The sequence below is a fragment of the Mauremys reevesii genome, linkage group 15 (genome assembly GCF_016161935.1).
Source record: "Mauremys reevesii isolate NIE-2019 linkage group 15, ASM1616193v1, whole genome shotgun sequence".
NCBI lineage: Eukaryota > Metazoa > Chordata > Testudines > Geoemydidae > Mauremys > Mauremys reevesii.
In genome coordinates, this window is record NC_052637.1 from 41,311,322 (window position 1) to 41,333,934 (window position 22,613).

At 49.5% G+C, this 22,613-nt stretch overlaps 1 protein-coding gene across 2 annotated transcripts in view; it reads right to left on the reverse strand.

The window, feature by feature from the left end:
* The window catches only part of SLC39A11 (solute carrier family 39 member 11), a 243,333-nt gene that overhangs the window by 214,225 nt on the left and 6,495 nt on the right, over positions 1–22,613 (reverse strand). The window contains exon 4 of one of the 2 annotated variants that reach the window (XM_039501620.1): positions 5,054–5,212. The exons of the other annotated variant lie outside the window; for it this stretch is intronic. Coding sequence (XP_039357554.1) covers positions 5,054–5,212 — 159 coding nt within the window. The remainder of the gene's footprint in view (positions 1–5,053; positions 5,213–22,613) is intronic. 2 annotated transcript variants of the gene reach the window in all.

The window sequence follows — 22,613 nt, forward strand, 5'->3', positions numbered from 1 at the left end:
GAACAGATGGGTTAAATCTTCCAAATTAAAAATCTAATGGATTAAATCCTTCCCTTTGTGAAGAACCTAATGACAAACTGTTCAGCCCCATTAGCCAGTTTGTCCCACAGGGCTCCACCGGGGAACACAAACACTTCCTTAGGTACCTTTAGTAACCGCACCAGTCCTCTGTGAGCTGCCTGAAAAGGGGGAAGAGTTGCTACACCCCAAAGCAGCTAGGGAGAAGCATCAAGCACATCAAAGCAAAGTCATCGTTACACAGAGAACAGTCCACTAAAAAAAACCCAGGAATTCCTTATCCATCACCATCTCCTTTCATAATGATGGTGTGTATTAGCATCCCTTTGTATTCCCCTCTGGGTCCTTTCTCCATGAGAGACCTCAGTGAGGAAGTGTGCTGCTTTGTCCTTCAAGCTCCTTTTTCCTTCAACTGATTCACCCAAGGATTTGAGGAGCCTGGAGTAAATTACAAGAACTTAAGCCTGACAGGTGCTTGAGCATTAATGACTAAAGCACTGCTTGGGAGAGGTTTTAATCCAAAAGATGGGAAAGAAACTGAGTCAAATTCACCCCCGGGTCAGGCCATTACAATCCCAGGCAGTTACTTCAGAGATGTCATTGGCCCATTAAGTTTAAAAAGGTAGAAGAGGCATTTTTAATCAGAATACTACAGTTCTATACGTTGTTAAAGTGAGTCACTCCCCACGTCCCTCTCATGACATCCCCCACACCACCACCAAGTCTCTTTGCTAGGCTGTGCTCCCCACAAAGCAATCGAAGGCCTCAATCCTGGAAGAAAAGACATGGGGAGACCTCTAAGCCCACACACAACCCCACTGACTTCAGAGTCAGTTCAGCCTGGGTATTTTTCCTCCTTTTTACACGCACCGTTCCAGTAACACCTGGTGCATTTGGCATTTTTTATTCTAGCATGAGTGGGATGAGGGCATTGCTTTGACTGCAGGCTCTTTGGGATAGGGACTGGTTTTTTTGTTCTGGGTTTGTACAGCTCCTAGCACCGCACTCCATGACAGGGGCTACTAGGCACTACCACAGTATAAATCAAAAACAACAAAGCACACTACTGCTGTGTTGGGGGTATTCCGTCCCCCCACTTGGTAGAATGGGAGGAAGAGAAGCAGAGAGAATCCTTCTCTTATCCCCGAAGAGTGAGTATTAGGCAAATGGAACAAGTGTCGTCAGACCCTTGCAGGATTACTACCCATTAAGCTAAGATATTAACACTCCCTCCCAAATGAACTCCAAGGGAAGAGCGTGGAAGGACCCACCCGCCCCTCTGATTTAAGAAGACATCGATAAGGCATCAACTACAAGCCAAAACTCAGGTTTCAGAGGGGTAGCCGTGTTAGTCTGTATCAGCGAAAACAAGGAGTCCTTGTGGCACCTCAGAGACTAACAAATCTATCTGGGCTAGAACCCACTTCATCAGATGCATGGAGTGGAAGCCAAACGTCAGTTCAGCTCCTGATGTTATTTTAATTGGGTTCAAATCAAAACCTCTCTAGAAAGGGGAGCCTCTTAAACAGCAGCATGGAATAATGGGGAAGGATTTTTTTCCTTTTTGAGGACCAAAGCTTGGCTTGGAAGCGAGAGACCAACACCGCCTCCTCCCACCCAACCCTGCAGAGACAGGCGACGTAGGCTTCTTCCCAATAGGCAGAGAAAAACCTTAGAGACATTGGTTAGAAGCGGGTTGCGTGGCGGAACTGTTTACTTTCTCTGCTGGGAGCTATCGGCAGCTGATCAAATACATTAGACGGTCCCTTATAATGACAGGCAATTATTGCAAACACCAATACAGGCAAGATACTTTTGTTTTTAAACTTGGGCCTAAGTGAAACAAAGGGGTGTTTGAGGACGATAACCTTCACACAACTTGAAGCACAATAGAGAGCTGATTGCATTCATTGGGTTGCGTGACAGAGCTGGATCTTGGGCTGGGTTGTTTTACAAGCCCCTGATACCAGGACATGCCTAACCCCATGTTATTTACACCACAGGTCAATGCTCCTTCCACTCAAATACACGACAATCTGGTGACTTTCATCTTCCAAATTCTGAGAGGAACTAAGCAACAAATGGAAGTTTAAAGAACTCCCACGTTACCGTAGAGGGGCTCATGGAGTGCCAGACTACTGGAGCCTTTATTTTTATCTATCAAAGTTTTCAGATGAACCAATTTACAGACGGGGAAATCGAGGCACAGAAAAATTAAGTGACTTGCCCACAGTCATACAGGGAGTCAGTGGCAGAGTGAGGAATTGTGCCTAGATCACCTGAATCCAGCCCAGTACCTTAACCACAAGACCACCATTCCTCCCTATTTACAGTACATCCTAGAACTGAGCTTACTACTATAGACTCTTGTATAAGAGATTAAAAAAAAAATTAACATATTCAATTGTGCCAAAATGGGAAGGGGGGAAAAGAATCTGATAGGGGAGGGAGAAGCATTCGTTAGATATCAGAGTTACCAATTCTTGCAATTCTCCAAGAATTGTTGTTAATATTTTGTGTTATTCTTAAAGCCCCAGCTCCTGGAGTCATGTGATCATATGACAAACTCAGTTGTCATTTACAGTTTCTTGCCCTTGTCGTTGCAGAGAAAGTCTTGAAAACCTGACCCTAAATCAGTGTTTCTCAAACTGGGGTCACCACTTGTGTAGGGAAACCCCCTGGCGGGCCAGGCCGGTTTGTTTACCTGCCCCGTCCGCAGGTCTGGCCGACACAGCTCCCTCTGGCCGTGGTTTGCCGCTGCAGGCCAATGGGGGCTGCTGGAAGTGGTGGCCAGTAAGTAAGTCCCTCGGCCCGCGCCACTTCCACAATTGTGTTGGCAATGCTGCAAATTACATCTCAGGATTGAAACAAAGGTCTCACCTGGACTGTTTGGAAACCACTGCCAGTTAAAGATACAAAACATAAAAAAAGGAAAGAGCCGACACTTTTATGTGTGTGGCCTAAAGCCATGTTCAGCCCAGACACTGACTTAGAGAAACCCAGGGAAATGCAGTTTCATTAAATCTCCCACAGAAACTGATTAGTATCTGGCTTCTGCCAGAATGGAAACTAATATGAAGTTAAGAAAAAAATCCATCTAACTTTATTAGCCAAAACACAGAGTAACATCAACACTCCGGATGCTTTGTTGCCTAACACGACTATTGAACACACAGCCACCTCAACCTTCTGAAGAGCTCTTCTAGACAGCTAGCAAAGCCAAGGAAATCAATGTTTTTATCACCAGGCCCTGTTGGTTACTGCAGTTCATCCTTTTCACTTGCACCAGCTAAAGGAAGGTTTAACAAGGGCAGCGTTTCCACCTCTCATGAATCTCCCAGTATTCAGTGTTTTAAAGCTCCAGCTCCTGGAGTCATGTTACAAAACAAAAATATCACCCTTTAAAAAAAACAACAAACAAACAAGTTCCTAGCCTGATGATTGCTGAGAAAAGCTTGAAAGTGTGACTCAAACATACCCTAAAGCAGTTTTGGGGCAAAATAGAAAAAAAAAAAAAAGGCCACAAAACACACACAAAGCCACAAGGCGGGTACGGGGCGAGCCGGCGCGGGCGAGCTGGCCGGGGTCCTCCCCGGCTCCCGTCCGCCCCTGCTCGGCTGAGCGCTGCTCCCATGCCTGCCGCAGGTCCACCGGGCCGGGGCGGCCGAGCCGCTGTCATGCTGCATGCCATGCCTGCGGCAGGTCCCGTCGGCTCTCGGTTGAGCTCGCCTCCGCGCGGGCGCGGGCGCGGCAGGTTCGTCCCCGTCCGGCTCCGGTGGACCCGCGCGGGCGGAGGCGGCTCAACCGGAGCCGCTGCTGCATAAAAAAAAACTGACGGGCGCGGTTGGCCCGCGGGCCGTAGTTTGGACACCCCTGCCCTAAAGGCTCAGAAACAGGATGCAAGGGGGGTGGGGTGGGGTTCAAAAATCTCATGATTCTTTTGAGGGTTGCTTCAGGATTTTTGAACAGTGGGGGTTGGCGACACTGCAACAAGCTGAGCGCAGCTTTCATAGCAAAACCCTGAAGCCATGCAAAATCCATCCTGGGGATCCCCAAATACCGTGGGGAACAGTCTGAGGTAAGCCCCAACCCGAAACCAAGCCAAAGGCCAGTGCAGTCAGCTGCCCTTCCATCCCCACTGCTGCTGGATAGGCCCATCCAGGAGCTCTGTACGTTAGACGTGGGAGGTAACCGTCCCACTCTACTGGGTGCTGGGGAGGGGCCGTGCTGTGCCCAGGTCTGGGCAAAGATGTGGACAAACTGGAGAGAGTCCAGAGGAGGGCAAGAAAAATGGCAAAACATTTAGAAAACCTCAGCTGGGAGGAAAGGGGAAGAAAAACGGGGCCTGTTTAGTCTTGAGAAAAGGAGACTGAGGGGAAGGGGACCTGCTAGTTCTCAGATATATGAAAGGCTGCTATAAAGAGGACTCTGCTCAATTGTTCTCCGTGTCCACTGAAGGTAGCACAAGTAGTACTGGGCTTCATCTGCAGCAAGGGAGAGTTAGGCTAGATATGAGGACAAAGCTTCCAATTATAAGGGAGTTTCTAACTTTCTAACCTTCCCAAGGGAGGCTGTGGAATCCCCGTCATTGGAGGGTCTAAGAACAGGTTGGACAAATACCTGACAGGGACGGTCTAGGTTTACTTGGTCCTGCCACAGCACTGGGGGTGGACTTAGTGACTTCTCCAGGTCCCTCCCAGCCCCACCTTTCTATGAGTCACTCCCCTAAGAGAGCACCCGATTTAGGGCAGCAGACCTCTATTTGCTACCTAGGGAATCTGCAAGAGGGGGGAATAGGCAGATGAGTTCGGGGTGGTGACAGCACAGACACTGCGCTGCCAGCTCAGAGACCAGACTTTACTCTGCCGTGTGAAAGGCAGGCGTTCAAGAGCAACACGTAACCCGCCTCGTGCATCCAGTAACGTGCAGGTCAGCTAGAAACAGGCTTCCAGCAGCCTACGGTCCCGGACACAAACAGGGTGGGTGGGAGACTAGCCCGAGGCCACTGACAGCAGACAGTCAGACTGCTACTTACCAGCAACGGGAGGAGGAGGTCGGCCAAGTAGACAAAAGCTGCTCCCAGGGTGAAGCCAACAGCTACCGGGAAGAAAGCAAAAGCCCCAAAATCCCCAGAATCTTCAGCCAATTCAATGGCAGGAGCCAGGAGGGACCAGTAAGATGCAGCTAACATGACCTAAGGACAGAGAATATAAATTAATACAGGTTATGGGATCACCCCCAATCGAGATCAGGCCCCTAATGCGTTGGGTGCTGTACATACACGCAATAAAGAGACAGGCCAAAGGTGGGGGGGGGGGAAACTGAGGCAGAGGGTGACCAGCTTTAATTCTCACCAGAGCTCAGTGCAGAGGTGGAAACAGAAGCCAGGTCTCTTGATGCCCAATCAGGTGCCCTGCCTCTGCTTCAACATCAAGGGTTGTGTTACGCTCCAGAGAGCACGCTGCCTCTGGACCACGAATCACTCCAACTCCCTCCAACCACCACGCTCCTCCCAGGTAACCCAGGCACCTTGCCCAGCAACCCACACTCAACTAACTTCCCTCCTGGTTCCTTAATAACCCTCCTCTAGCAGGAGGCAAAGAGCAAACCCCCTTCGTGGATTCACCATGCTGACCTCTGCTCACGTAAGGTTGTTGAGCAGATTCACAACACACCAGAAGTTAAGTAAATGGGCACGTGCACATTGTACAGACAGCATCCACACTGTTCCGCTAACACACTCCTTTGGAGACAGTGTTTAGTTACTATCCAAACTCTCAGCTTCCTCCAGCTTTCTGGATGGCAGCGGCCCTGAAACAACACTCACAGCGGCTTGCCAGGGCTCACACCTAGCAGACTTCAGTTCACGCCAGCCACAACCGCTCCAGCTTATTCACCGTCACTTTTGCCATCGCACTTGGCAATGTGAAAGGTGACACGGCCACTCAGTCTGACCGATGAGATTCGAGCCAACTTCCGCACAGAGCAGTCACTGAAGTACAATGAAGAAAGGAGAAGGGGATTAAGCGTGAGCTGTGCAAAGCCATCCATTTTCACCCAGCCAGCCTTGAGGCAGGAAAACAATTGACGCACGCATACTTACTTGCTAGGCTCATCCTACTGAGGATTAACACGTCCATAATAACCCTTCCCAGAGGGGAGCAGCGGGAGGGGAGGGAAGGACTGGCTCCCATCCACATACTAGTTCTTAGTGACAACAGGGAATGCCAGAGACAGAGGCCTCTGCACAACACACTAAAATATGAATGTCTTCTAATTTGTGCCACCTGTTTTCACCACAAAGCACATTCAGGGAGGCTTCGAAGAGACCACATCAGGTTGGACTAAACATAGTAACACTAGCCTGAGGTGTTAACAATCAACACCTTATGTTATTAAAATGAATAGCCAAACAATTCTCATGTGTTTCTACCATTAATGCAGATTGAAATGCCAAAAGTGACCCGTTAGTGATTGAAACCAGATGAGTCAATTTCACCTACTAGCTCTCAGATCTACAAACAGCTCCTATCACCCAGGTACCTAAGCACTGACATTAACTCACAACGCAGGGTCTGGAACATGGACACCACAGGCTAATATTTGATTCCCAACACACATAAAAACCTTATTTCCATTAGAGACTAAAATTTATTTGGGCATAAGCTAAAACCCACTTCGTCAGATTTTAGCCAACGAAAGCTTATGCCAAATAAATTCGTTAGTCTCTAAGGTGCCACAAGGACACCTCATTGTTTTTGCTGATACAGACTAACACAGCTCCCCACCTGAAACCTTATTTCCATTGGTATTAAAGTACTTGGGGGAAAAGGCTTCCACTGGCTTTAAGGTTTTGCAAACCTTTGGTTTTACTAAAACCGGAATTGCAGGCTTAAATCAAGCTGAGATCATGTCTTTAAATAATATAGCGGGAAGGCTTTAAGAAAAAGGCAAGGAAAGTTAATTTCAGTCTGTTCAAGCATCATGCATTTTGACAGATTATCAAAGTAGTCAACATGCGCTAGGATTGTCCAGTCACCAGCTTGGAACCATGAGCAGTTGCCAAACCAACCTCAAGAAACCGCTTCCTCCAGGAGACTTGTGCAGAACGGATTTTCAACTCAAGCAAAGCTACAAAAAGCAACCCCACATTGTCACCAAAGCCTGAATGACAGCAGACACGCACACACCCTCTGCAGAACAGCACATGGGATGGGGAAAGACGGACCCAGGAATCCAGCAAGACGAACCTCAGGCTCTCCTTAAAGAGAGGACGTTGTAGCTGAATTGAGAGGCCAAGATTTGAGGGCTACGGAAGGGCCCAGATTTATGGGGAAGTCAGGTTCCAACCCTCCCCAACCTAGGGCAACTGATAAGGGCGTGACCCCTCTTGCAGCCCTGCCCCGCCCCGGGAGCCGTACTGCTAATGGCTCCCCCTGAACTTCTCAACCTCTGAAGGTGAGAGCCCATGGAGGGGACATAGCGTTTGCTCGCTTTGGCGGCAAAATTCCCATTGGGCTCAGCAAGCACCACAGAACCAGTGCCTTCCGCTCCACCCTAACAGGATGCCAGCCCTGCTCCCCAAGGCACCAGAGAGCCGCCCTGAGCACGTGGTGCTCAGAAAAGGGCTCCCCTGAGCTCACGGGAAGTTGCTTAGCCTCCACTGCCCTCCTTCCATGGGTTACGGGGCCTTCCCACATCTCCCTCTCCAAGACACCGCGAGCAGAGGACAGAACGTAGCGCTGTGCACAACACAGGCTCCACCCACTCCGACGTGTCCTGCCGTGAAGCTCAGTTTCTTGGGGCTGTAAAAACAACACTCCACAGGGACCCCAATCCAGAAAGAGAGGTGCATCCCCCTTGCAGTATACAGGACCCACCCCTTGCCACAGGAGCAAGTCGCTGCTCCCTCACAGATGTCCTGTGTGACCTTGGAGAAGTACCTTTGTCTCTCTGTACCTCAGTTCCCCATCTGTAAAGTGGGGGTAACAACGCCTCTCTGTGGCAAGGATAAATGCATTAATTATTGGGAGGCGCTCAGATACATGGGAGACACAAGATGGGCTGATCTCAGTTATTCGTGGAAGCTGACGCTCATGGCAGGCAGGAAATTGATCAAGATCCACAGGGCTCCAGTGACCTGGGAGAGACTCTCCAATCTACTAAGAGGGGCCGGGGTTAGTTATATGGCAATTGCTCTACTAGCCCTGCAAATCAGTTACCAGAAGAGCAGGGGGAGTGGACCCAATCCAGCACTCTTCTCTTCCCCCCCGCCCCGCTCGCCTCCATCCCTACAGAGAACAGCACTGAGTCGACAGGTGGAAGGGGAAGGCAGGAATCCAAGCAGTCATTTGTTCACTCAGCTCCCCACGCTGAGCACGCCTGTTGCTGAAAAAAGAACAAGCTGTACTGCAGCGTTTCCCAGATGACATGGCATGACACCAGGCCACAAGGGAGAATTCGGCTCATCCCCAAAAAAAAAAAAGAGGAAGTGTTAGAAAACAATTCCCTCTGAAAGAGAGCTAAACCGCGCTCACTGCTTCAAATCCAGAGCCTCAACCGATGCACGTTCCTTGCTCTGGCCGGGAGCTCCTACTGACTTCAACTCAAGCCCACGCCCCTCTGAAAGTCAGACCCCAGGTGGGCACTCAAAGTCAGCTGGCACTTCCTGTTTTGCATGTGCCCATGCACTGCGTTAGCCCGGTGACGGGCACCGTGTTTAAAACCTACCTAGAAACAGCCTCAGGACAACGTGTTCTCATCAACTGGCAGCTGCCGCTGGCCTACGTGAAAGGAGCTTGGAGGGATCTCGAAATGGAAACTAGACGCCAAACCCACCAGCCAACTGGCAGTCTCAGTCATGGCTCTTCTTGATCTCAGCCAGAGGCTGGCTCCAAAGGGGAGGACAAGACACGAGGACACAACTCCCCACTGACTCCTAGAGCTGCTCCCTCCACACCAGGGTTGAGGGCGCTTCCACTGCTGCCCCCTATCCCAAAGTGGCACAGAGGTTTCCAAACACTAGGTAGAGATTGCTAATTAACAGCCCATGAAGAGACACTGAAGATCTGTTGATGAAGGGAGTCAGTTATATCGTCTGGGTCACTGCCCCATCGCCACGTCTGTATGTCCAACGCTATCAACAGCGAGAGCTTTGGGAGGAGCAGACGGGATGCCAGGCCAGCGCCGGTGCTGGCTGCTTTCATGTTTTGTTGAGAAGTATTTTGTTGTTCTGGCCTGTAGCTACTGTGCATAATAATAATAATATATGGAGATATGCCTGTCTCATAGAACTGGAAGGAACCTTGAAAGATCATCTAGTCCAGCCCCTGCCTTCACTAGCAGGGCCAAGTACTGATTTTACCCCAGATCCCTAAGTGGCCCCCTCAAGGATTGAACTCACAACCCTGGGTTTAGGAAGCCAGTGCTCAAACCACTGAGCTCCAACCTCCTCCATCTAGCCATCAGCCGCACCACTGCACCACATCAGCGAAGGGGAATCTCTAAGACACCAATTCCCCTAGGATGTGTGTGTTTCTGTGGCTGCTTGTAAACAGACCAGCTGAGCGGGCAGGGGTAGAAGGGAGAGACATACACAGGCCTGAGGTGGGGGGACACTAGATACTGCACTGATCTGCCGGGACGCCCTGAATCTCTTTGGGGTTAGTCCATAATGAAGTCAAGAGAGTATGCGGTATCATAGAATCTCAGGGTTGGAAGGGACCTCAGGAGGTCATCTAGTTTTACGCTTGATGCACAGACTTCCTCCTGTTAGAGTAGGATCAAAATGATCACAGGACACTGGGTTCGAAACCCACCCAGAACCTATGCAGCTTCCTGGATAAAGGAATTCTGTGTACACAAGCGCGCGCACAAGTTAACTCCCTGCTAAAAGTACTGCTCACACCACTGCAAATGGTAACAAGTGAGGAGATAACAGCAGTCAAGTCATTTCATCATCCCATCTAGGTGTCACTTGGCTGTTCCCCTACCCTAACCTCAGCTACTTTCCTTCCACCAGCACAATGCACATCTTTTCACCCATATCCTAGAACCACCAATGGGAAGCCTTGAACTCCAACCACAGGTAACGTAGGGCTTGACGTGATTCATAAACGAGACCGCACGGAATTCTGCAGGTGCTTTGGTGTCGGTTTAAGCAGCAAGATAACGAGGGCAGTGCGAACAGCTGTGAGAAGATTTCCAACACACTTCTCTGCAATGGATCCATTTTGCCCCAGGACGCCTTCCCTGGCTCCTGTTGTGCCAGGTGGAGATGCAAGTCCCAAGTCTACATTTGGCCCATAAAGCTTTATTAAAGTAGCAGAGAAATCCATTCCCCAGATTATAGTTAAGCAAGAAAGGAAATATCAGATCCTCAAATACCCATCCAATATACAGCATAAATACAGACTTCATCAATTTATTCATTTCATTTCCTCTCCTCTCCTCTCTCTCCTCCCACTCCCCCGAGTGTTAGATGTACCAGGCTTGATTAATCAAAAATAATCAGCCCAATTAAGAGCCTTCAGCAGATTTGGTGTCTCCTCAGCCCCCAACTATCTACAGTACTTGCTTTTGGAGCCATTCAGCTACGAAAGGAAACTCATTTCTGACGGACTCCACTGGGAGTCTTCTCATTTGCCACGAAACAAAATTAGTTCTTGTTTTCTTTTTTTTTTTCTTTTCTTTAAGTAAAATCAGTCTGAGGCCTGAGAAAAATATCAGCTAAGAAAAATGCTTAAGAATTAACAGAAAAAAGTTTCCTCAGCTTGGGATCAAACCCAGTCTTCTGGAGCCAGGCCTTCTCCCAGCACCCAAGCGGGCACTTTTCTAGACCCTCCCTTGAACAAAAACTAGGGAGAAGCGGAGGCTGAAGTTATAGAATCATAGAAACACAGGGCTGGAAAGGACCTGGAGAGGGTCATCCAGTCCCGCCCCCTCCGCTGAGGCAGGGCCAGGCAAACCTAGACCGTCCCTGACAGGGTTTTCTCCAACCCGTTCTTAAAAACCTCCAGTAATGGGAATACCACAACCTGCCTTGGAAGCCTGTCCCAGAACTTAACGACCCTGCGAGTTAGACATTTTTTCCTAATATCTAACCCTAAATCTCTCTTGCCACAGTTGAAGCCCATTACTTCTTGTCCTGCCTTCAGTGGACATGGAATAATTGACCCCCGTCTTTGTAATAGCTCTCAACATATTGAGGACTTATCAGGTCCCATTCCCGCCATCTTCTTTTCTCATGACTAAACATGCTCAGTGTTTTTAACCCTTCCTCACAGGTCACATTTTCTAAACCATTTATCGTTTTTTGTTGCCCTCCTCTGGACCCTCTCCAGTTTGTGCACATCTATCCTGGAACTGGAGACGGCACTCCAGTGCCAAACAGAGTGAGAATTATCTCCCGCATCTTAGACGACACTCGTTAATACACCTCAGAATTATACTAGACTCTTCTGCAATTGCATCATGTTCAATTCAATATTCAATCTGTGACCCACTACAATCCCCAGATCCTTCTCCACAGTACTACCACATAGCCAGTTATTCCCCAGTTTGCAGCTGTGCATTTGATTTTTTTCCTTCTTAAGTGCAGTCCTTTGCCCTGGTCTTTCCTGAATTTCATCTTGCTGAATTCAGACCAACTCTCTAATTTGTCAAAGTCATTTTGAATTCTAATCCTGACGCCAGCTTGGTGTCATCTGCAAATTTTATCAGCACACTTGCCACTCCATTATCCAAATCATGAACAAAGAAAACTGACTAGTACCAAAGTCAGGATTGACCCATGTGGGACACCACTACATAACATCCTTCCCAGTTTGACAGCAAATCACTGATAACTACTCTTTGAGTACAGTCTGTCAACCAGTTGTGCATCCACCTTATAGTAATTTCGTCTAGACCACAAATCCCTATTTGCTTATGAGACTGTCATGTGGGACTGTGTCAAAAGCCTTACTAAAAATCTCAATATATCACATCTAGTGCTTCAGAGGCTCATTGTTCAGTATGCAACTGGCCTGAACAGAGCACCAGGAAAGAGGCTGCAAGATACAACCTTGCACAAGCAAGGACCCAACCGGGCATCGCTTCCCGTTTCTTCTGCTAGGAAAATACAGAGTGAAGTGGTCAATGAACTGGAGATGCCTTAAAGCCTGTGAAGTTTGCCAGCCTGTGTACAAGAGCTGTCAGCAAGCTGAAGAGAATGAATCCACTTTCCTTATTCTTATGGCCTGAGCGTCCACCAATGGCAAAGAAGCCTGCACTGAGCCACTGGGAAATGTGAAGTCTCTTTTTAAGAGAAGCGGGATGTCTATCGCTTTAGACCCCAGCCTTCCAGGGGACCTTGTAGTCTTAACTTCCCACACCTCGTAAGAAAATGGGCTGTTACATTAGACAACCACAGCTGTCAAACTTTGTATTTTGAATACTCTTTAAAACCTCTTTAAAAACCAAAACTAAAAAAGGGAAGACCGTAACAGGAGCCGAGGGAAAAGCTCAGTGGAATTACATCGTCACTTTATGGAAAAACATTGTTTCTCCAAAGACAAGAACGGGTCAATTTCTACTCATTCCTGTCCCCAATCTCCGATCTTGCTGACACTTAAGTCAATGGTAAAACTTCTATTAGCTTCAACATAGGCAGGACCAGGCTCCAGGGATAGATATTACTCTGCTTCCTGCTATCTCTGCACCTCTAAACAAAGACGCTGAGCTGGATTTCCAACAACTGGCACTACTTGCTTGGAAGGAAAATCTAGACTGTAGTGCGCCTTGGGGCAGGGACTGTCTTTGTGCTGTTTATGTACAATGCCCAGCCCAGAGGGGTCTGGTCCACAAATAAGTGATCATCTTCTGTCTCTCCCACGTCAAATGTGCCTCCTACATGGATTCCCTGCCTGGGGCACCCTGTCCTCTATCCTCCCTTCCCGACCTCTTGTTATGGTTACATGGAACTGGAACCCCAACACTTTTTTCTGCTAGAACATAGGGTCACAGTATGGCAAAAGTGGAAAAATCGGTGTCCTACAGCAGCACCTCAGTTATCTGAGTGCAAAGCACCTGGCCAGAGCTACCTAAACCTCGCCTGATCTTTGCAAATAGCTAGTGTGGGAAAACAATAATCAGATCAGCTCCGTCTTGCAGTCCTCACTCCGGCAAAGCTCGCAGTGCATCTCAGAGCAGACGCACGAGATTATCTTAGTTACGCTGATCTACAGCTGCAGCCAATCCAATGCAGTCACTGGTATCTATGGAGGACGCTCACCTAACTACAGAAATCAACTGAGTTTGCCCAAGGACTAGAGGATTTGACCCAATATGTTAAGTGACAACACGAGGGGAGAAGGGAATAAAAGAAAAAATCACCCATGGCTGTCCGACAGCTGTCGTTCTACGCCACTCGTGCAAGATGCTCACAAGTTAACGCAAAGATTAGAATTTACACCCAGGGAGCTGATCATATTAAGAATGTGATACCCAATTGCCAGCCCTTGTAACTGTCAAACTCCGATCCCCCCCGTTCATGAGAACATCTCACTAACCAGCAAGTATAATCTTTTCCTAGTTAAGCGCTACATCCAGGCAGCAGGTTTGTTATCCTGCACTCGAAATACAATGCTCATCACGTGTGTCTGACAAAGTGGGTATTCACCCACCAAAGCTCCAATACATCTGTTAGTCTTTAAGGTGCCACAGGACTCTTGGTTGCTTTTTAATGCACATCTGCTTTCCCCAGAATTCAGACATTTATCGGGTTTCTTTTCCCTTCTGCTGGAAGGGCTGAGTTCACCCCAGGGCCGTCGCACTTTGCTTCTTTTCTAGCTCAGACTTTGTGTCCAGAAGTGACCATCACGATCATCTAGGCTGCAAATGACAGAATCTCCCCCATCCACTCCGGTAATCGGCCGAATGCCTCTGGCTGAGTTCAAGTCCTCACATCTTGATTTAAACACTTCAGGTTACAGACTCTCCACTTACTCTAGTTCAAACCAGCAAGTGACCTGTGCCCCACACTGCAGGGGAAGGTGAAAACCCCCCATGGCCTCTACCAGTCTGACCTGGGGGAAATTCCTTCCCAACCCTGGTGATCAGTGAGATCCTGAGCATGAGGACAAGACCCACCAGCCCAACCTCCGGGAAACAATTCGCTGTAGTAGCTCAGAGCCCTCCGCATCTAGGGTCCCACCTCCGGACCTTGGAGATATTTGCTAATGGCAGCCAGGGAGAGGCCGCATAGGCAATCTCATAGTACCATTCCCTCCAGACACCTATTAAGTTCAATCTTGAGACAAGTTAGGTTTTTTGCCCCCACTGCTCCCCTTGGAAGGTTGCTCCAGAGCTTCCTCTGATGGTTAGAAACCTTCGCCTAATTTCCAGCCTAAACATACTGACGGCCAGTTTATATCCCTTGGGTCTTGTGCCAACATTGGCCCTTACCATAAATAACTCCTCGCCCTCCCTGGTGTTTAGAGAGAGCAGGCAAACAAAGGTAGGGAGGATGGAAACTAAAGAGACCAGGGTTCAGTTCCCTGCTCTGCTACAGAGCCCACGTGTGACCTTGGGTAAGTCACTTCATCTCTCCAGGCCTCAGATACCCCATCTGCAGAATGGGGATAAGGGACACTTCCTTTCTCTGCTGCACGCTCTTTGGGGCAGGGTCCGTCTCTCGTATGGCGTTTGTACAAGCTGACGTTCCAGCCAGGACCATGCAGACCTGGTCTGAGCACGGGTAGGTACCGGGACGCTTACCATGGCCCTGACTGCACTCCTGCTCCCATCACTGCTGCCCCCAGTGGAGAGGAGCCCGAGGGAAACACCTGGTCAGAGTCACTGAGTAACCTCTGTTGCTAGGATCGGAGAGGATATTGCTCCTCTATTCCCAGCACATCCCTTGCGGAGGTTCTGGTTAGGGAGCCCTCATCCCTGCTATGAGTATAGCCAGCTTGGTTATCCACCCAGCTGACCCTCCACCTTCATTAGCGCCTTTCATACTAGTCGCTCAAAGCAAGCACTCGAACCTCCAACCCCAACACGCCCTTAGGAGTTGGGAAGTCTTAGCCCCGCTTGGCAGACAGGAAAAAACAAGACAAAGACAAGTGAAGTGACTTGCCCAAGGTCATTGAGCAAGTTTATGGCAGAGGCACAAATAAAACGCTGACTCCTATTTCCCTGCTCTGTGCTCCACCCACTCCGCAAGACGTTGCCTTGGGATCAATCACACACACACACACTTCTAAGTGACCGGCTACCCATTGGAACTACAGCTAGCCAGGGCCCAGACAGGGACAGAACCAGGGGCTCAGCTGATCTTCAGCAACCCAAAAACAAAGGGTGCTCTGAGACATGCAATGGGAGCTGCGCATGCAGCTCAAAGCAGAGTTTGGCCCTTGTACGCTCGTGCATGGCTTCAGAATGCCTCGGAAACAGCATTAATTCGGAGATGGTAATTAAAAGTCGTTTAATGCTCCGGAGCCAAGACGGAATGATGTCCGTAAGTCCACCGGCTGCTCTGAACCCACGGAGGAAGAGGAGGGAAGGGAGAGCATGGAGAGTGGCAGGAAAGGAAGCTGGGCATTTAAATACAGAGAAGCCTGCACTGAGCCACTGGGAAATGTGAAGTCTCTTTTTAAGAGAAGCGGGATGTCTATCAGCTGGCAGCCCAGACACCTTTGCTGAATGTGTCACAGTAACCAGAGATGGCAGCATCTCTTGTCAGCCTGAGAACATGCAGCAAACAAAGCCAGGGAGTGGATTTGTTTTAATTTGCTAGCTTAATAACTCAATGCCAGTGGAGCGGCAGGTGTGCGCCAGCCTTCCCTAGCAAAGATGGGGCTTCCCGGAGCCAGACTCACACAGGCTCAAAAGGTGGCTGTGCCATGCACCAGTTTTAACCAGGGAAACAAACCTTCCCCTGCCCAGTATTTCCTGGGTATTTCTATAGCCACCATTAAAATGCTATTGGAGCATCTCACGATGTTTAATGTGTTTATCCTCACAACACCCCCGGGAGGTTGAGACTAGCTCCCTTTTACAGATGGGGAAACTGAGGCACAGAGCCGCCAAGTGACTCACCCAAGGCCACAAAGACAGTCTGTGGCAGACTGGGAATTGAATTCAGGTCTCCCAAGTCTTAGACTAGCACCCTAACCACTAGACCATACTTCCTTAGCACCAGGAGCTGCCATCTAGCCAAAGACTGGGCACAACAATCTGTCAGAGAAGGACCACTCTATGGTAATGCAAACCTCCCTGCCAGGGGGAACACACCTGTTCTTGTCAGCACCGGTGGTGGCATTTGTCCCATGGCAGCCCCCTCCAAAGCTCAATTCCAGAGTCCCTACTAACGGGACCTTGAGTTTCACTTTGGCTTTCACTTTGTCATCAGGGACAAGTAACAGTCACCATGCGAGGGGGGCCCCCTGCGATTTCATGGTGCCAGCCCGTGGCTTCACTGCAAACAAGAGGTGCGCTGTACATTGAGACGTCTCCCATGCGCCGTCGTTCCCACCTTGGTGTAGCTAGCCAAAGTAAAACCCAGGCGACTGCACACGGGGTTGACCTTGACACTTGATCCCAAGTTAAAGCAGTCCTCCGTGCCCTGTCTCCAGCAGGATTTTCCATCACATTAGCTATCTCGATGCACTGTAAAAAAAAAAACACACCCATTTTCACAGCGAAGACAGTCTGTTGCTAAGCAGCAGCACGGTATGTTGTCACCACACCACAGGGCTGATGCAAGACCAGAACGCAGGCTTTTGCCGTGGTTTCATCGGCAGTGGCAATTTTAATGATGTACCTGATTAGAGCCACAAGTCTTGCAAGGGAGGGAGAAGGGAGATCTCCATCCACAGAAGAAAATATGTGGGGTGGAGGGAGACACTCAAGAGAACGTTTCATCAGCCAAACTTTTCAGCAAGAAGGAACTTTGCCTCATTAAGGCGCTGATACCAAGACTGGGCCCCGCGCTTGGGAAGGCATTTCAGCTTTGCATGTTCCCAACCCAATTTTATCTGGCCCTGAAAGGGAAGATTCAACGCCGGACAAGTCAGGTGCTGTTTAAAGCTCTCCCTTTTCCCGAGGGCAGCGAACTGAACACCAACGCAGTGAGGGAAGATGGAACATCAGGCCCTCTGGGAAGCTAACTGTGCGTTGAGGTATGGTAAACTTCAGTGGGAAGAGACAGCACTTCTCAGACTCTCACTCTCGGAGCACATGATGTCTGGATCCCACATCAGATGCCCACCTCCAGGTTATTAAGACCCTATCACCACGGTAACTAATCATCTCAGTTTTCAGTATACACAACCCTCCTGAGAGGCAGGGAAGTGCTATTATCCCCAGTTTGCGGGTGGGGAATTGAGACAGAGAGACTAAGTAACTTGACCAAGGTCAGAGAGGATGTTTGTGGCAGAGCCGGGAATTGAACCCTTGCTTCTCAAGTCCCAGGCTGATGCCTTAACCATGGGCCATCCCCTTCCTCAAGATGCAGAGCACACTGCCTTTCTCCTTTCAGAGGGGCATTGATACAATAACCAAATCTTGTACTGAAGCTTTGTTAAAGACGTTCCAGGGCTCACAGGTGCTGGAACTAGGGGTGCTCGTTCCACCCCCTGACTTGAAGCGGTTTCCATCATACACAGGGTTCACAGTTTGGTTCAATGGCTCTCAGCACCCCCACTACACAAACTGTTCCAGCCCCCCTGCTGGGACCAAGGGTGAAACACAAACCCCCAGCTAGAACGGGCAAGAACACCTCATGCATGATGTTCTATTCAGAAGACCGTGAGCTGCCCTCTGGGAAGAACAGGCGTATGTTTTCAGGAGTGACTCACTAGTGATTTTGGGTGCTCAATTCAGAACATCTTAAAAAAGGGGCCTGATTTTCAGGAAGTGCCCAGCACCCACCTTCGGAAACAGTCCTCTGTAGATGTCCCAAGTCAAACACCCAAAAATCACGAGCCATTTGCAGCCGTTTAGATCGTGTACTTTGTGTTCTTCAAAAGAGCAACGGATTCAGGCTGTACTCCTGCCAGGCCTGAAAGTCCCACTGGTCCAAAGCTACGTACGGACCAAGACCAGTCTAGAAGCGTTCCTCTGAACCCAAAGACCAGCGACACGAACCAAGAGGGCCAGAAATTATTATAGCGGTGAAAAGCTGGCAGTGCCAGGCCAAAACGACAAGACAGCGTGATGGACCATTACCGAGAATTGGAGTTATCTGCACCTAATTTGGATCCTCAGGTCCAAATCTTCACTTCAAAACCCAGAGACAGAGTGTCTGAAGGCAAAACAGAGAGAATGGAGAGAGAAAGAAAGAAAGAAATTGTAAAAAGCTAGCTTCTGCCTCTCTTCCCTCCATCCACTGAACAAAATGCAGTGGAGGCCAAAGCTCAAAGCAATTTTCAGCACACTCCACTTCACACATCAGATTGCTCTAGCACAGAAAGTCAAGGTCAGCATCTAATCTGCATCTCTGTAGAGAGGTGTTCTCTAGCTCTTCCATCCTTATGGACGCAGAAATCTACTCTCCCAGCACCTGGTGTATGTCTGTGCGCAGAAGAGGTTTGCACATACACGCTGGCTGGGTACTGTAGTGCAATCACCCTATGATGCTCCATCACGTTATTTTACATGGATTTAACCCCAGGGCATGCCAGGGAGCCCAGATTAAAGCAGAGATAGCAGAAATCCCAGCAAAGCAGGAGCAACTAGTCTGACTAAAGGCCTGTTGGTAAAGCGATTTCTATCAGGGCTGATTGTGAGCAATGGGGCTGGTCCCGCCGGTTTGTTATCGTAGGGTTGCTCAATCACAACCAGCAGCTCATTGCTTTTGCGCTTGCTTTTTAATATGCAAGTATTTTCTGTGGAAGAGGCTTTGTATACAAGAAGCAAAACAGACTTCCTCTCTGCCTTGGCTGCAAGAGGCACTGACTACATACTCGCAATCAAAGGGAGAAACAAGGGTTTAGCAGAAACATATTTAACAATCAAAATAACCCAAGATTGCGGTAGTGTCACGGTAACGGCAACCTGAAGAAACAGCTTTTAAGGGGGGCGGGGGGGTTAAGAAATAGCACAATTGTCTACACATGGCTTTTTTTAATCGGCTATTTTCCCATCCTATTTTTCAATAGGAAGGAAGCCACTCAAGAAAGCTTGCAAATTAATCTCTTTCTGTATTGCTCCTCTGGTCACTTAACGAAGCAGATCGAGACTGGATAGGAGCAGTGAATAGCTCATCTTGCTCCAGCTAGTCTGCATACCACAAAGCGTGTGGCATTCTCTATCTATCCGCAATGAAGAATTCACAGCCCAGCTTATTAACAAGCAGCACAGTGGAATTCAGTCCGGCTTCCAGCCGGGTTCCTGCCAATTCGTTTCTCTCTAGGTTCCTTACAAGCCACCTGGTGCTCAGATAATACTTGTTTCAAAGCCCTTCACACAGCATGCTGAGTCGCAGGAGATGGCGATTTTCCAAAAGAGGAAGATTAATTATTCTTGCCCAAGCTTGACGCCAACACAAAGAGGTGAGGTCCGCGGGAAGTTTCTAACTGATTCGGAAAGGTTAGAGTGTCGTGTCATTAGGGATTCAAAAGAATGCCCACGGCAACTCACAGCTGATTTGTAACTGCTGGATGCATCTCAAAAGGCATCTGGTCTCATGCTCACGGCACCTTCATTTTGCACCATCTAGGTCCAGGAAGCCACACGAGCAGCTTCTTTTATACAGAGGAGTCATCCTTTCGATAAAAGGTAGGACTAGGAGGCAGGAAACGGTCCCATCCCCAGCTCTGCCACAGACTCCCTGTGCGACCGAGAGCATGTAACTCAATACCTCTGTGCCTCAGTTTTCCCATCTGCATAATGGGGAGAACTAACAGTTGTGAGGCTTCATTTATTAATGCATATAAAGCACTTTCAGAGCCTCAGACAGAAGGTGCTAGCTGGGGCAGGACATTATTGCCCACCAGCGCACAAGATCCCAGCTCCATGGACCATGCCACTCTGCCACCCAACTTCTCCCGAGAGTGAAGAACTCGGCACAACATCCCGCACCAAAACACAGGACCTCCACCCACCCAAAACTAAAGGCAACTCCAGCAGACGCGAGCTGTGCTGCCTAGGGAACCGCTCCAGAGCTGCTCAGACCATCAGACCAGTCTCCTGTTCTTCAGGAGCCAGCTGTGGGGGGGGAAAACTCCACACTAAAATGCAAGTGAATCCTATCGCCCAGGGGCACAGTGCAACAAAACCATCTCAGGCAATAAACAGCTGTACAACACTGGAAGTGTCCGAGAAGCTGGGCTGAGAACAGCCTTTGGAGGAAGTTAGTTTGCTCTTTTACCAGATAAATACAGCCCTCGGACACAGATTTTGCAGGAAGAGGTGTACGCAGACATTAAGGAATACGTTTCCATCACGACATTGGGGCTTTACCCACATCACTGCCCTCTACAGGAGGGGCTCTCAAACTGGGGGTCGTGAGGTTATTACGAGGGGGTCACGAGTACATACCTCCCAGCTAGTAAGTCTGCTGTGAAAAGAGAGATTAACAAATGGACAAATATCACTTTTAAATATAAACGTGTTTTTAATTCCTAAGGGGGAGTCGCACTCAGAGGCGTCGCAGTACAAAACGTTTGAGAACCACGGCCCTACAGGCTCCAGGGACTGACAGCATGCACACAGCTCCCATCCTGGGAGACCTCTACCCATGGACAGGTTACTCTGTAGTTATCCACTCCACTGTGTTTTGCCCCTTCCTCTGAAGCATCTGGTATTGACCTCTCTCAGTATCAGGGTAGCAGCCGAGACAGATCCAGAGTGGCAAATGCTACATTGACCAATATCAAGCATCCTGCTTGGTTTCTAAAATTGCTATATCCAGCCCCGTCCGAATCTGGAAGTTTTCTAAACAGACAGAGCCAGGCCAGCTTTCTTGCTAATCTCGGGAGCACCTGGAGGAAGTTTTTTAGTGCGCTGGTGTGTGAACACCCAAGCATCACAAGCCAGCGAGGTCAGATTCCACCCATCACGGACAAACCCCTCGTGGTGATAACCGACTGGCCAGCCCACTAGCAAAGCAGGCAGCACATTCCTTGCGCGTTTCATCTGATCGGAAACGAGCTCTGGTGCTGCCGGGAGGCTACCTCAGGACCGGTGTAAGTTGCCAGTCCTCTCATGAGTCGTTCCATAATTGCCAGAGCGCTCGCATCCGGGGACGCTGACAAACAGCAGCCACCCAACCATCATCCCGTTGCTGCCAGTTCCATTCTACAGAGCTACGCGATTAGGAGATGGGCCCCAACTTGTGCCTACGCCAGCATTTGGCAGTTTGGCCGACGCGGCTAATGCCAAGCACTTGGACACAGTGGCAAGTCACTGAACCCATGATGCAGTCGCTTTAAATAAACCAACACCGTAGCAACATGTGAGACGCCCGAGCAGCGCCTTCAAATCAGGAGGCTGCTGGCAGCAGCTCTGTTTCTTCAGCATCTATTTCACCACCATGGCTGGTGAATTTGGTACACGTGGATGCTGCACCCCTAAAGCAACGGGACCCCCGTTCAGCTCATGCGGTGACAGGAGAACAGGGCTCTCAGCCGAGCTGCTGGTGGGCATTTGCTTAGGTCACGTCTGGTGAGTCTGACAGTTAGCACCGTGAGTGTTTAGTCCGGCAACAGAAATATCAGGGTCAAGACAGCTCTGGCAGATCCCCAGGCTAAAGCAGAAGGAACTGCCACAGGGAAGGGACGGGGAGTTCAGTGACTCTGGGATGAACAGCATCAGCAGAGCTGGCTAGGGCCAGGGCTGGACTAAGAGGGTAATCCGGGGATCGGGATGGAGGCCCAGTGTCTGACCTGCCAAGAGCGTGGCACTGCAATAGCAGAAAGTGCCGGGGCTCAGGGATTGAGGTGCATCAGCAGAGCCCAGGGAGGATGCGCCCAGCACCTGTGTATTCTACCCCTGGGTGCATCTTGTTTTCACAGGAGAAAAACATGACGAGTAAGGTTCAGCTCAGAGGGCGAGCAGAAAGGCTGGAGGCAGAGTTCGATAACAGGATGCTGCTCTGGAACGATTACCCTGCCATCCGCAGAGGAAGGATTGCTGCAATACGAGACCCTTCGAAGAGTATTATTTCTATTACTGTAACCCAAAGGCGCCCGGTCACAGACCGGACCCCAGCGCACTAGGCACTGTACTAACACTAAACAAAGAGATACTCCCGCCCCAAGAAGGAAGAAGAAATCTCAGATGCCACCTTTGAAGAACAAAGGCAAATCTACCAACGTTAGCCCAGCCATTCTGTCCCACTCAGACGGGCAACGACCACAAAAATAACCCTGCGCATTCATCTCCTGCCGCAGCCATTCTTCCCGTGCAGCCGGGGGAGCTGGCTGGAGACACACACAGCGCTGCCTCTCCTCCTCGTTCCCAACTGCTAAGTCTCATCTGAGGGGCGCTAACAATATATTTGACACTTCCCCATCCAAGTAAATTGCTGCGGTTGCTACAGGGAGGTCCTATTATCACCCAGGAAAAGCGGGGAGGGGTTCGCAGGCTGGCAGATGGGGCAAGAGGTGTCC